This window comes from Fukomys damarensis, unplaced genomic scaffold (genome assembly GCF_012274545.1).
Source record: "Fukomys damarensis isolate Sample0158 unplaced genomic scaffold, DMR_v1.0_HiC HiC_scaffold_22, whole genome shotgun sequence".
In the NCBI taxonomy this organism is placed as follows: Eukaryota; Metazoa; Chordata; class Mammalia; order Rodentia; family Bathyergidae; genus Fukomys; species Fukomys damarensis.
Genome location: NW_022900934.1, coordinates 4,897,683 through 4,912,419, shown reverse-complemented (window position 1 = coordinate 4,912,419; position 14,737 = coordinate 4,897,683). Strand labels below are relative to the sequence as shown.

The 14,737-nt window shown below is 40.5% G+C and overlaps 1 protein-coding gene across 2 annotated transcripts in view; it reads right to left on the bottom strand.

The window, feature by feature from the left end:
- The window catches only part of LOC104865314 (serine/threonine-protein phosphatase 4 regulatory subunit 1-like), an 82,873-nt gene that overhangs the window by 15,208 nt on the left and 52,928 nt on the right, over positions 1-14,737 (bottom strand). For both annotated transcript variants that reach the window (XM_010628776.3, XM_010628777.3), the window contains 5 exons: positions 7,180-7,287; positions 6,298-6,363; positions 4,045-4,203; positions 3,314-3,498; positions 1,192-1,622 (listed from right to left, as the gene is read on the bottom strand). In XM_010628776.3, coding sequence (XP_010627078.1) covers positions 1,192-1,622; positions 3,314-3,498; positions 4,045-4,203; positions 6,298-6,363; positions 7,180-7,287 — 949 coding nt within the window. The remainder of the gene's footprint in view (positions 1-1,191; positions 1,623-3,313; positions 3,499-4,044; positions 4,204-6,297; positions 6,364-7,179; positions 7,288-14,737) is intronic.

Sequence of the window (14,737 nt, the reverse complement as noted above, 5' to 3'; positions counted from 1 at the left end):
AAACCCCAAAAAAAAAAAAAAAAAAAAAAAAAAAAAAAGTAGCGTATACATGCAAGATACTACAAATGTCTTCAAGGAACTGGAAGAACTCTCCAGCACTCATCTCTCCACCTCAAGAGATAGCGGTTTACAGCCCTCCCCAAGCCCAGGTAAAATCCCACCTGCTCTGGGTGTCTTCTGCAGACATCTGCTCTGTCCCCAGGAAAGAGCAGCTCCCAGCCTGTGCTTCTGGAGCACGTCACGTCCCTTTCCTCACCACAGGCTATGTGGGGCTCCTGCACAGCCCCTCAACCAGAAGCCCAGGGCAAAATGTGCTCTTCGCTGCTGTCTGGCCCCTAGCTTGGGCTCTAACAGTGGGGATCAGACAGATTGAGTAACGTGTTTTCCAAAAACAGACCTTTGTCTATAGCTATTAAATGTGATATGTTACATGTGCTCATTCCTCCAGCAAACACTGATTTAATTTCCTTCATAAACTTAAGGACAAAGAATAATCTTAGGGCTAAGTGGATCTTCACATTTCCCTTCTCCAAAGCTTCACAAATCTTTGCCCAGCAACAGCAGCAAGTGTTGTTTTTTCCAATTTCTCCAACTCAAGGAAGAATACAAATATAGCACTGTTTAGAGAAAGAAGAGTTGTGATAATGGATATGGATTGCAAGGTCTGGCTCTCAGATCAGATGCTCAGTGGGAGCACTAGTCATAAAATGAAAAATACCCCAAAGAAGAAGTTGTACTTTTCCAAGCAGTACAAAGACAGAAACCTTAGAGTTGAGCTAAGGGATGATTTAATAAGCTCCTAAAGGAACACCACCCTTAGCTGTTCACTACTGGAAAGGGCACTGGACGTGGGAAATGATGTCATAGCACCCATGGAGCTAATGAAAATTCCACTGCTACAGATATGCCCAAGCATCATCCCCTGTTCTATCAGAACTGCCTTCAAGATGAGGACATCCATCTGCAGGACAAGGGGCACAGTCTTCACGCGGGTCCACACGGAAATGTCTGACTTTACTGGCCATGGTGAGACCAAACCAGTCTCTTCCGTACACACATGTACAGTGTAAATAAACACAGGCAGACACACACGCTAGCACACAGGCCTAAGGAAGAAGGAAGTGGCCGTGTGCAATGCACCACACAGAAATATTCTATCCCATTTTCCCTTTAATGACAATGAACATTTACCTTGAACATCTGGATCACACATCGTATGTGCCTGTAAACTCTTGAGGACCTTCTGAATCTCACTCCTGGCCACACAGCTGCTGTTGTACACACTCTCGGGACCCACTTCCTGAGTCCCAGCCTCACTCAGAAACAGCTCCATGTCCTTGCTGATGTCAGGGAGAGGAGTTCGCCAATACAGGACAGTACTGAATACATTATCTGACTTATCTAGATGGCCGCGGACAAGGAAGTCGTCAGTAGGACGGAGTTTGGAGATGGCACTGGCCTCTGGGGAAAGCCTAGTCAGCTCAGCTCCAGCCAAAGCAGGACCTTCCTTTGGGTTTTCTGTTAGGCCATTGGAAGATCTATCATCACGTAGGAAAATATTGATGTCTGCTTGTGTCCCTTCTACACGTGGATCTGGCTCTCTCTGCACAGGACTTGCTGAACTGAGTTAAACAGAAGGAAGCAGACTTTCAGTGCCATGTAATAGCCTGGCGGTAACATGGAAAACCCTGAGACCTGAATTCTCACAAGCCCAGTACTTATCCCCTAACTTGTCACCAGCCCTTCTAGTGACTCCTGGTGTCAGAACATTAAAATCTCACACATAAGAAAGAGATCAAAGCAGTCCCCTTTGCTCCAAGGGCTGTGCAGCATTCATGGGAAATGCTACACAGACGTTCAGCCGACCCTTCACTGAGTTCAAGTGGTAATGTGCCCTGGCTGCTGCAAAAACTTCTTGGTGCCAAGACTTAACCAGCTCACTAGCCAGGAGGAGGTGCCAATTGTGCTTCCACCACAGGCAGGCATTGGGAAATAAAAAGGTGCCCAAATTACTAAGGCCTGGTTATTTGTTGCACATCCCGAAAGTCTTTATGATGAACAAAAGTGATCAAACTGCATGATGAATATTTAGATAAAATGTATATCAGTAAAAGACATTGCCATTAGCCTTCCTTGAAATCCTCCCCCTTCCTTTGGACACACTTGCGTTCACTGTTCTTGCCATTTCCTGAAGAAGCACCGGAAGTCCTCTTATGGAAGCGTCTTTATGAGATATAATAAAAAACACAGCGAATGCTGCTACCACCAAGTGCCATCTGATGCAAAGGCAGGCTTGTACAGACACTGCGGTGTGTTCTCATCTATTTTACTTACATCCCTGCATCTAGCATCATGTAAGACCTGGGCTCTTCCTCGCAGTCAAGATGACCAGAAAACATAGAAGTTTTGAGTCAATTCAGGGTAGTGAGGCAGCCACGACAGCACAACTAACGACATGAAAGAGGACTCCCGGAACTGCTTCAGGAAGTGGCAAGAAAGACAGGTTAAGTATGTTCAAAGCAAGAAGGAGTATTGGCGGGGGGGGGGGTTTAATAGCAACGTGTCTTTTATTGTAATAAATCTTTTTAAAAATTTAAACATTCACTATACTTTTCAATCACCCTGGATGGAATACTTTCCAAACATACCATATATGTGGCAGCTGGGCCTGACATTTAGCGGAGCTCATTGAATTCTCATGGAGGAAGGGTAAAGGGAAGGCCACAGCAGTCTTCAGAGGACCTGTATCTTTATCTGAGGTGTGAACTGGCTGTTCTCACACTCCTGCATAACGCTAACAATGGAGAGACATTTATGAACTACCTCAAGTTGTTTGGTGGGTTCCTCATCCTTAGAAGATATAAAAAACCCAAGATCAACTGCCACACAAAACATTGTAGGGTGTATTAATTATGGTCAGGAATGTTACCTTTATGTGCACAGAACTCCTATTTCACAAAAGAACACAGATCTTTGGGAGAATTCACATTTTTCCCTATGTAAATTATCCAAAGAACTTCATTAATCAAAAAGTAAAAGAAATTTTTCTTTATAGGTTATTTAATCACTACTCTCAATGAATATTTTATCTAAATTTAGAAGATACAGTAGCTTCATTATTTATAACCCAGTAGTCAGGTTTCAAAATCATTATTGCAATTACTTTTTGCTTCTTTACCTAATTAAAGCTCTAATATTCCATCTTGCCCAGAAGGTCACTATTACTAAAATTCCAGACAAGGTAATTGCTAGAATTCTAGGTGGGTACTTGAGCTAAGCAGGAGTCCTGGTGGTGATCTTGGAGGGTGCGTACCTGGTGGGGGAGGTGCTGCTACAAGCGCCGGGGTTAGGGGAGGCAGAGGGAAAGTCAGCCCCCAGATCCCGGCTTGGTGGCTGCATGCTCAGGGTGCCGTCCTCTCGGGTGTACAGGCCAGCCCTGGAGGGGTTTGCAAAGGTGGAAATGAAGGGCCCAAGGGACTGGAAGGCAGCCTGGCGCACCTGAAACCAGAGAGAAAGGACAGTGCAGCGGGGGCCAGGCTGAACCAGGCTGAAACAGCTGTGCCCAGATGCCACCAAATGGGGTCCATACAAATTCACTCCTTCCCAGAACAGTCCCTAAACCCCAATGAAGCTATTTCTCAATAGAAAATAAGCAGAAATTTGGCCCCATTATGCACTTTTCATTCTTTTAGAATATTAACTCCACAACAAATGATAGTTATTAACCATCACAGGCGAGTTTATGGTAACAACACGAAAGCTAACCACTCAGTTACAGCGCTCTTCCCAGTTCTGACCTCTATGACATTCACTTACTGCACATGTTGAGCTATGTACCAGTTCCTCAATATTCACCTCCATGTTTTGCAGATCTTAGATGCCCTAAAATTATTTAGACCTCACAAGATCTAAGTCTAATTATGCCAATCAGCAATTGAAAGGACAAGATGCAAATCCAGACACTGAAGCAAGGCCTGGAAGTTGGACGCAGCTGGAGGTGGATGACGGCAAGGCCCATGTGGTGATGGTGCACCCCTCACTCACCCAACGACAGGGGTCACTGAGGAGCCTGATGAAGAGAGGCGAAAGCTGGGATCTGCGGACCTCTGGGGAGGTGTTGTGGGACACAGCCATGAAGCATTCCGCACAGGCTTTTCGCATACCCCATACACTATCTGAGCAGAGCTCGAAAAACCTGAGGAGCTAGCAAAAAATAAAACAAATAATAGATTAGTCAAATCTGATTACCCTAAGAATGGGTAGAACCTGTCTTAATGTTGCAGTAAAGACAGATCCAGAAAATAAGGACAAAGGCAAATATACAAGTGCTCTAAAAGGAATCATGTGAAACAAAGAGAAAGTGTGGTAAGTAGAAGAAAATAACATTTCCTTCACCTCCTAACTTTAGTTAAGTGACTTGGCTAAATTTAATAAGATAATAGAGAAAACTGCAAAAAAGCAGAATGGCATATTCATCACAGGAAATGGAGATAAATATGGTAAAAGACTGAACTTACCTAGGGGATTTCTCAGCTGTCACTGTCTCTGACTAGGCATTCTACAACTCTGATCAGCTGTTACAAACTGATAGTAATACACATGATTCCTGCCTGCAGAAAGGCGAATTGTGTCCAGTAGAATGCAATTAGTTAGCATCGTAGACATGGACACAGTTTTTACTCTTTTTGTAAGTTCCCTTTGGTATTCCTTGATTTGACTAGAAATATGAGGTACTCCAGTTCATCTTACTGGCTTCCCTCAATTTATAAATGAGTTAAATATAATCTTGGGGTTTTTTGCTTTTTGAGGGTTTGGTTTGAGGGGGTTGTTTTGTTTTGGTTTTGGTGTTTTGAGACAGGGTCTTGCTATGTCATTCAGACTGGTCTTGAACTCAGAGATCCTCTTGCTTCAGTCTCCCAAATGCTGGGATTACAGGCATGTGCCACCATGCCTAGCTGTTAAATGTAATCTTTGAAATATGTTCATTTATATTTACGTGAAGGTCATGATTACATTTTCTTTTAAAATTTATCCTTTAAAATGCTCTGATCTTAATATCCTAATGTAAAGTAGCCTAAAATGTTTCCTAAATGGGAATAGGATATGGTCATAGAAATATCTACCTACACAATTACCATGTTGGCCACTGCTGTTCTTTATTCAGATACATAAATAGAAGATAACACTTTCTTCGAAGCAGCAGATCAATACAAACTATTCTTATGTTAGAACTATGTAGACAAGCCTATACTTCCAACAAAACAAACTACTGAACTTAAATTTTAAAACAATTTAATGTTTATGCTCTCTGCGTTAAATTCCCACCATACAGGTAGGGCGTTCTGTCAAATAATAGTAACAAATGCTTTCTAAGCATTCAGCTGACCTCTAAGTGCCAGGCACCAGGTAAACACTGGAGAAACAAAGATGAACAGGATGGGGCCCTACCCTCAAAATCCCCACGCAAAAAACTTGCAAGGGGCACTCTAAACAAAAGGCCAGGTGTGTAAAGGGGAGAGAGAAACACTCTACAGTAAGTACAGTGGGTAGGGGAGTCTGGACAAGGAGAGAATGGTATAGAGAGGCCTCAAGCTGGGTCCCACCAGATAGGGAAAACACTGCGGAAACAGGGTCAGCAATATGCAGAGGCCCAAACAGCAGGAAACCTCAAGGAGCAGAAAGTCCCCTGGCTAGCTAGTGAGATAGCTTTCTACTGTGTTGGGCATCAGAATTACTTGAGAATTTATCAAATATACAGATGACTGGTCTCTCCCCTTTTCCCTCAGCCTCCCCAGGACCCACATGCCTGGCCAGAGGTGAAACCCACACAGGCCAGGGTAGTATACAGAACTGAGAAAGGTGACTGGAATGAGGCAGCGAAGATATTTATTTGTAAAGAGACCTGACAGGCCAGTGACCTACCAACCAAGAAAAAAAAAAAAAAAATCCCAGTGGTTCTGAGGCCCAAGGGCAACGTGACAGAGTACTAGAATAAGGAGAGGAGACAGATAGTGGCTTAGACAGCGAGAAGAAACAAGGGACGGTGACCTAACTGCAAGGAGGCAATAGCAAATTTTGGAGGAAATTGGCCCCAGGCTGCTTTCATCCCATTCCCCAGACCAGCTGCCTACTGCTTTGGAAAAAGGGTAACGTCACAAGTCAAGAACTTTGATACTGATGAATGCAAAACTGAGTTGCCATTCCAAATAACAGACTCCTAAGTACAAAACCTTACACCGATTCAGGAAGCACACTAAGAAGTAAATCAGCAATTATGATTAAAAAAACTTCACATACCAAAAATTTCTCAGTGGCTTCTTGTCCAACAGCATGACAAACATCACCAAAATTTGTAGCACACACCTTAAGAATGCAAAAGACATACTCATTATTCTTATCTCTCTTTTTTCTTTTAACAAATTGTAAAACTAACAAGAAGGAACCTGGAGAGCAATTATGCCTCTAGTCAGGCAGATAACAAGCCCTTAGCAAGCCCAGCACCCACAAAGCACCATGCTAGGTCTCTGCTGCATCAAAAACAGAAGATTTGCAAGGTGCTCAATTTCAGGATTTTTCTGCCTCTTAAATGATCTTGATACATAATGCATTTGGTTAGCAACAGGGAATAAAGAGCGCTGTTAGAGTCTCTGCCTGGTGGGTGAGGCCATTGTCCTGCCCACGAACCGCCCACGAACCACCCATGCAGAGCAGCCACAGGAGCAAGGCCTGCAGGCAGCAAGGTGGAGGCTGAGGTTATTAAGCGAAGGACAGCAACAGCCTCCACAGGAAGAATCTGACAATGGAAGTGTCAAGCAACTAACAGAGAAGCCCGGCTGGGGTTGGAAGTTACAGCCAAGACAGAGGGTTCTGACACAAATCACCCCAGGAAATCAAAGACCTTGTAGGTCTGGTTAACATGTAACCATCAGCTGGCCAGATCCCGTACCTCTCACCTCTCACCCAAGAGCAACTAATCTGCTCACAAAGATTCTTATGCCTTGGTCTCTCAGTATTTCCTAATTGCAATAAAAACTAGAACATGGTTCAAATATCTTCCTTACAGCTTTGTGATGGCCACATTTTCCTCCAGACTGTCTACTGAAGAAGTAAACAGTTCTTTAGAGGAACTGATTTTGAATATTTTAACTTAAAGAGTTTTGAATCTCTTGTGGTTCCCACCTTCCGAACTTGAAAGAGCTTCCTGTCACCACACAGTTCACAGAACCGAGGGAGTAGCAGGCGTTCAACTGTGCTCTTACTCAGCATTGAAGCCACTTTGCAGATGATCTGTAAATAACAAGAAAATTAGTCATTTGAAATACCAAAGGGTCCAGGCCACATGCATCACTAACAAGATGAGCATAATGTGAAACACAACGAATCGCCACAAGAAACAGAAGATAACAGAATGTTTTTTTAAAACATGCTAAAGGAAGAAAAACCACATTTGTCAACCTCAATTCTCTATCAAGCACAACTATAACTCAAAAATGAAGGTAAACTAAAGACACTGTTAGGTAAACCAAAACAGAGATTTCATAATCCATTGGCCTAAACTATACAAAGTACTAAAAAGTAAGTTAGGAAGGGAAATGACACCAGATGACAACTCAGTTCTAGGAAAAGAAGGAATGACAATCCTCAAAAATGGTAAAAATTAAAGTATAAAAGGTTGTATTTTTTTCTTTTATTAACTTCTTCAAAAGAAATTTATAACAACGTGTATGAAAACAACACCACCAAGGACAGAAGTGAGTGAAGTGAGATTGTTATGAGCCCCTGCAGCGCTCACCCCCACTTCAGTACTGGGGACTGAACCCAGGCTGCACCACTGAGCTACACCCCCAGCCCTTTTTTATTTCTTATTTTGAGACAGGGCCTCCCTCAGCCACTAAGATGACCACACTGGGCTCAAACTTGGGATCCTCCTGCTCAGCTCCCTGAGTGCTGGGACTACTGGCGTGAACCACTACACCAGCTACATTGCTAAATTGAGAAATTAAGACACAATCTTTAAAAAATATTCAATTAACCCAACAGAAAGAAGGAAAAGAATAACAGAGAAACAAAAACTGATGAGAAAAATAGAAAATAAATAGCAAAATGGCAGAAATAAATCCAAACACATTAATAATCATATGAAGATAAATGGACTGAATATTCCACTTAAAAAGCAGAAACTATCAGCCTAGATACAAAAACAAGACTCAACTATATGCTAATGAAAGGAGAAACACTCTGCTTAGAAATACAGGGTGAAGATAAAAGAATATAAGCAAATACCATAAACACTAATAAGTCTAAGAATGTTGGGGTTGTTACATTAATATCACAGTAGACAGATGATTACTACCAGATATACTGCTTAATGATAAAGGGGTTAATATATCACAAAAATGTAAACATTAAACATATATCTTTACATACTTAAAATAAAAAGGTAGGCTTGAAAATACTGTTTCCCCTTTATAAAGCTAGAAAAATGCAACGAAACTGAGCTGAAGAAAAGTAAAAGACAATAAATAAATAAATAAGTAAATGAATGGTAGAAATATATGACAAAGAAAACAAACAAGAACATCACTCCTTTTCAACATATGTGAAAGATCAACAAGATCAATTAGACAAGAAATATAAGAGGGATGTGCAATGGAAAAGGAGTCAAATTATCATTATTTGCAGATGGTACGATCCTCTATATAGAAAAATTCACCAAAACCCACCAAAAGATTCTTAGAATTAATAACCAAATTTAGTAATATAGCAGGAAACAAAATCAACACAAAAATCCATAGTGTTCCTGTACACTAATAACCCACTAAGAAAAGAAATTAGGGAAAAAACATTATTTACAATAGCACAAAGGAAAATTAAATACTTAAGAATTAGCCTAAGGAAGCAAAAGGCCTGTATAACAAAAACTATAGTACTCTGAAAAAAAAAATTGAAGGGAACATCAGGAAACAGACAGACATCCCGTTTCTAGATAGGCAGAACCAATACAGTCAAAATGGTCATATTTCCAAAATTGGTATACAGATTTAACATAATCCCAACCAAAATTCAAACAGCACTCATCACTGAACCAAGAAAAGAATCCTAAAATTGATATGGAACCAAGAGACCCAGAATAGTGAAAGTATCCTGAAAGCATCACAATTCTGGACTTTAGCTGTGATTTGACAACCTACACCATGGGAAAAAAATTTTATCAGCTGTTCCTCAGACAAAAGTCTACTATCTAGAATACATAAAGAACTTGAAAAAATCAGACCCCCCCCCCAAAATTTAAAGACCCAATTAAAAAATGGGCATCTGAAATAAACAGACATTTCTCAGACAAACAAGTAAAAGCCGCAAATAAACATACAAAAAAAAGTTCAACATCACTGGTCATTCGAGAGACTCAGATGAAAATAACACTGAGATTTCACCTCACCCCAGAAAGAATGGCTGCTATCAAGAAATCAACCAATAAGAAATGCTGGCAGGGTTGTGGGGAGAAAGGAACCCTTCTCCACTTTTGGTAGGAGTGCAGACTGGTGCAACCACCGTGGAAATCAATATGGAAATACCTCAAACAACTAGGATTTTAAGTCCCATTTGACCCAGATATCCCTCTTGCTGGGTATCTTCCCAAAAGAATTAGAAGAATCATACCACAGTGACCTGTGCACACCCATTTTTATAGCAGCACAATTTGTAATAGCTTAAACTTGGAAACAACCCAATTGCCCATCAGCTGGAGACTGGATAAAGATGTGTTTCTTTTTTATAAATATATAAAATGGAGCACCATTCAGCCATAAAGAATGAGAAACTAGAGTCATTTACAGCTATATGGATGCACATTGAGGCCACACTCCTAAGTGAAATAAACAGGACACAGAGGTGTAAATACCGAATAGTTTATCTGGTGTGAGAAACTAAAAGCACAAATAAGGATCAAAATGTATAATAGATAATGTGAAACGAGAAGAAAAAGGTCTAAAGGGGAAGAGGAAGTGGGAGGGGAAGTGGGAGGCGTAGGGGAAAGGAAAAAGTATGAGAAAAGGAAATAATGGAAACAAAGTCTTTGTAAATAGGGAGAGGCAGAGGAGTTGAAGGGAGGGCAGGGGAATGAGGAAAAAATAAGAACCAAGATATATCATGTAAAGGTACAAATTCCCAATGACGATGTCATCATACTACATACCTAAAATGTACCAATAAGCTTAGTGAATAAAAATAAATAAATAAAAATTTAAAAGCTACTATGATTAAAAAAAAAAAATCATGGTACTGGCACATGAAAGCTAGTGAAACCGGCCAGAGGATACAGAAACAACCAACAGAGTGAAAAGACAACCTACAGAATGGGAAAGAAATTCGACAGCAATCTCTAAGAAATTGCTTATATCTAGAATATATAAAGAATGCAAAAAAATTAAGACTCCTCCAAAATAAAAGACCCAATCAAAAAAATGGAGAAAATAGACACTTCACAGATGTAGTACAAATGGCCAATAAATACATGAAGAAATGCTCAACATCATTGTCTATTAGATAAATGCACATTAAAACAACACTGAGATCCCACCTTACCCCAGAAAAAGTGGCCACCACCAAGAGATCAAATAATAACAAATGCTGGACAGGCTGCAGGTGAAAAGGAACCTTCTACATAGTTGGTGGGAATGTGAACTGGTACAACCACTACAGAAATCAGTATGGAGATTCCTCAGAAAGCTAAAACTAGAAATTCCATTTGACCCAGCTATTCCCCTTCTAGGTATCTTTCCGAAAGACTTAAAGAGATCCTATGATAATGATGTATGCACACCCATGTTTATACAGAACTCATAAGAGCTAAATCTTGGAAGCAGCCTATATGTCCATCAACAGATGAATGGATAAAGAAAATGTGGTAATGATACACAATGAATTCTACTCTGCCATAAAGAAAGACAAACTCAAATCATTTGGAGGAAAATTAATGTACCTTGAGACCATAATTTAGTTAAGTGAAATAAATCAGATGCACAAGCTTAAATATCACATGGTTTCTCCTACACAAGAAACCCAGAGTAAAAGTAAAGAGCAAAATGGAAGATAATAGGAAGTAGGGAGATAGACCATTCTCAAAGGTGAAGAAGATCAAGAAATGGAGGGAGAGGAGACGGAAAGCAGGGATAAGGGATGACAAAAAGGAATCTGAATGTCTTATGTACATGTATCAATGCCACACAAGGAATGTAGTAAACACTGTGTACTGTAGACATGTACACAAACACAAAAAGGAAAGGATCAAGAGATGGGTGGAAGGGGGAGGGTGGGAATGGAAAAAGGATGAAAAAAGAAATTAAGACGTGTTATGAACACATGCCAACTTCCCACAAGGAATGCAAACATTATACACTACACACAAACTAAAATATAATAAAAAAGATTTCAATCCTTAAAAAAAAGCAACAGAGAAATTCAATGAAGCCAAAAATTGTTTTGAAAACATAAATAAAATTGATAAATCTCTAACAAGACCATTTAAGAAAAAACAGAGAAAACACAAATTACCAATTTCATAAATAAAAGTGCTAACACTACAAATCTTATAGGCATTAAAAGGCCTATTAAGAGGATAATAAGGAACTATTTTGAACAACTGTAACCCAATAAATTTGACAATCTAGATGAAAGTAATTATTTCTCTAAAATATCCAACTTATCCAATGACACAGATGACAGTACAAAAATGAAGCCCTACGTTTAAAGTGGTTCAAAAAACCATCTCACTAGAATCAGTGAGATTTACTGTGAATTAAATATTTAGTAAGAGGAAAAATAACTCCAATCTTAAACAAAATCTTTTAAAAAGTAGATTGGGATAGAATACTTCTCAAGTTATTTTTTGAGGCCAGAATAACAATGATGCTAAGGGCTGGGGATTTAGCTCAATGGCACCACACTTGCCTCGCAAGCGCAAGGTCCTGAGTGAGATTCCCCAGTATCGTGAAAAAAAAAAGGATGCTAAAACCTGACAAATATACAACAGAAAACGAAAATTGCCTACCACAGGCCTCCTGAATATAGGCTTGAAAACCTTCCATAAACTGTTAGCAAATAATGGAGATAGGAACTCTTCCCAGTAGAATGCCAAATGGAATCACCAATAGGCAATATCCCTTAGGGTGGAAGTTTGATGAGGAAAAATATACTCACAGTTTTAAGTAACCTTCCTTAACACTCTCAGATAGCACATTGGAGTATGTGGCAGATACCACTTCTAGTTACCAAGTTATCGAGTCTGTGCCTCCTGCTCTGACACACTGAGAATACAGTATTCCCACAATACTCCTGCCAGAAAGACAGAGTCTGAATCCAGTCACGAGGAAACAGCAACCAAAACCAAACAGGAGACATTCTACCTAACAAGTGGCCTTATACTTTCTCAGCATGTTACTCAGAACTGTTCCAGGTTAGCGGACATCAAGGAGATAGCACAGCTCAGTGCAATAAGGGATGTGACTCAGTTCCCTGACAAGTAACAACATTTGAATATGAACTGTGAATAAGAGACATGAGCACTGTATCCATGTTAAATTCCCTGATGATTTTGATCATTGTGATATGGTGGTAACACAAGAGAATTTCCTTGTTTTCAGGACAGAAACCTAAAGTATTTAGATGTGAAGAAACATAAGGCCTCCAACTTGTGCGCCCACACACACCCCCACTCCTTGCGGGAAGGAAAACGATATAAGAAATGAAACTAAATACAAACTACTAGAGGGCCTGGGAACTAGCTCAGTGGTTCCTTCACCTGCCTTACAAGCACAAGGACCTGAGTTCAATCCCAGGTACAAAGAAAAAAAAAATTGCATAAACTACTAGAGAAGGTAGATAGAGTGTATTGTGGAGTTCATATTGCTATTTTTACAACTTTCCTGAAAGTTGAAATAAAAACAAAATGAAGTTACCCCCAAAATATATAAAATGAACTATCCAACTCTCCCCAAAAAATTAAAAAAGGAGAGAAGGAAGGGGAGGAAGGAGGGGGGGGAGGAGGGGCAAATTTCCTCTGAAGTCTCATTCTCAGTATGTACACAGCACTGCCATTCCACGTTAGTTAAGTAGGCAACCTACATATTACTCTATTTGGAATTTGCACACAAGCAATTAAGAGGAGAAAAACACTAATCAGGGTGGGGTGGGAGAGAGAAAACCAGCCCTGTAACCTAAATAAACAAAAGGCTGTCTTCAAACTCAGGAAACATGTATTTTTGATGCGATGCTTAGCAGAGTTGTACAAAGTGACAGTTGTAGTATGTGGCTTTTGTATCCAGGGTAACAAGCAACTAAAGAGTTCCCAGTATCTCCATCTACTCCTCCCCTGCTGCCATACCCACATGACCTTATTACTACACAGAATAAAACAGAATCATTAAAAGTCAGTACACAGAGTGACAAGAAATTATATTCCTGTGGCCCTGGGAACCACTTGTATAGAAGGACAATCTTCACTAAGTTGCTTAGAGCCAAGTATTCTTCATAGCAAATAACCATAGCATTCTTTTTAAATAAATGCACAAATAAAAATGAGCTTAAAAACAGGAATTGTTAGGGAATTGATCATGTTAAAGTATGCTGTGACACTGTCATCACAGGCTGCATTCTCCTGGTACCTCTTGGTTCCTAAAATGACCTCTTGCCCTTATCTCTGGTTTCCCTCCCCCAAGGCCACAGCGGTGGGGAGAAGTTGAAACCTGTGTCTGCAGGGCTGGACCCATAAAAAGCAACCTGGCCCGTGATAGGTTTAAAGTAGCCCACTCATATATAAGCAATAGCCCAGCCCAAAACTGATAAAAGGACCTTCCTTTCTTTGTTCTTCTCTTCTCTTCTGTTCCTCTCTTCTTCCTCTTCTCTGTCTCTGCTCTCTGCTCTCTCTCTCTGCTCTTTCTCTCTGCTCTATCTCTCTCCTCCCACCCCTTGAATAAAATCTCCAGTCGGACCTCTTGGTGTGTGTGTGGCCTAGTTGTTGAGCGTCACTATCCCCTTTCAGGAATGACAACAAAAAATGAGGAAGCCTTAATGTGAAAACGTGTTGAGAGAGAAAAATAGGCTTCTGACAATTAGTTATAATCTCAGAATGTTAATGGCCTCCCTGCAAGCAAGAGGAATTATAATTGGTCTCCAGCGGCCTGTTTATCCTGCCTAGATATAATTACAAGATACAGTTCCTGCAGTTTTTACCAATCCATTCACCCAACAACCAACATTTATTCAGTACTGACTCTGGGCCTGGCACTGTGCTGGGTGCTGATGGTGCAAAGATGCCATGCCCCCATATTTAAAGGGCTTGCTGTCTCGGGAGCAGTCAACAACTTTACAACTCAATTGCTAAGTGACAGAAGACAGCTATGCACCAGCCCTTATGACTGAATAAAGGAGAATCACTAACATGCCTTGGAGTATCTAGAAAGATTTCAAAAAGGAAAATGCCTACGCATATGAGAACCCACGAATCTAGCATGTAAGCTGCTCTATCTGGTTGTCCCAATCACATAAGCACCACAATCAACTGACTATAGCTGCTAACAGGAATGAAAAGCCTAGTGAAAAGTCATACATTCTGTCCACATGACATGCGGTATCTTTGGAAGTGAGAAGTCATTGCTCCAAAGCAGCACGGTGGGTGTGTGTTCACCTATATTCGGCACCTTCATCCCACATGGCTTCCAAGAGAGTTCTAGCCAGGCAT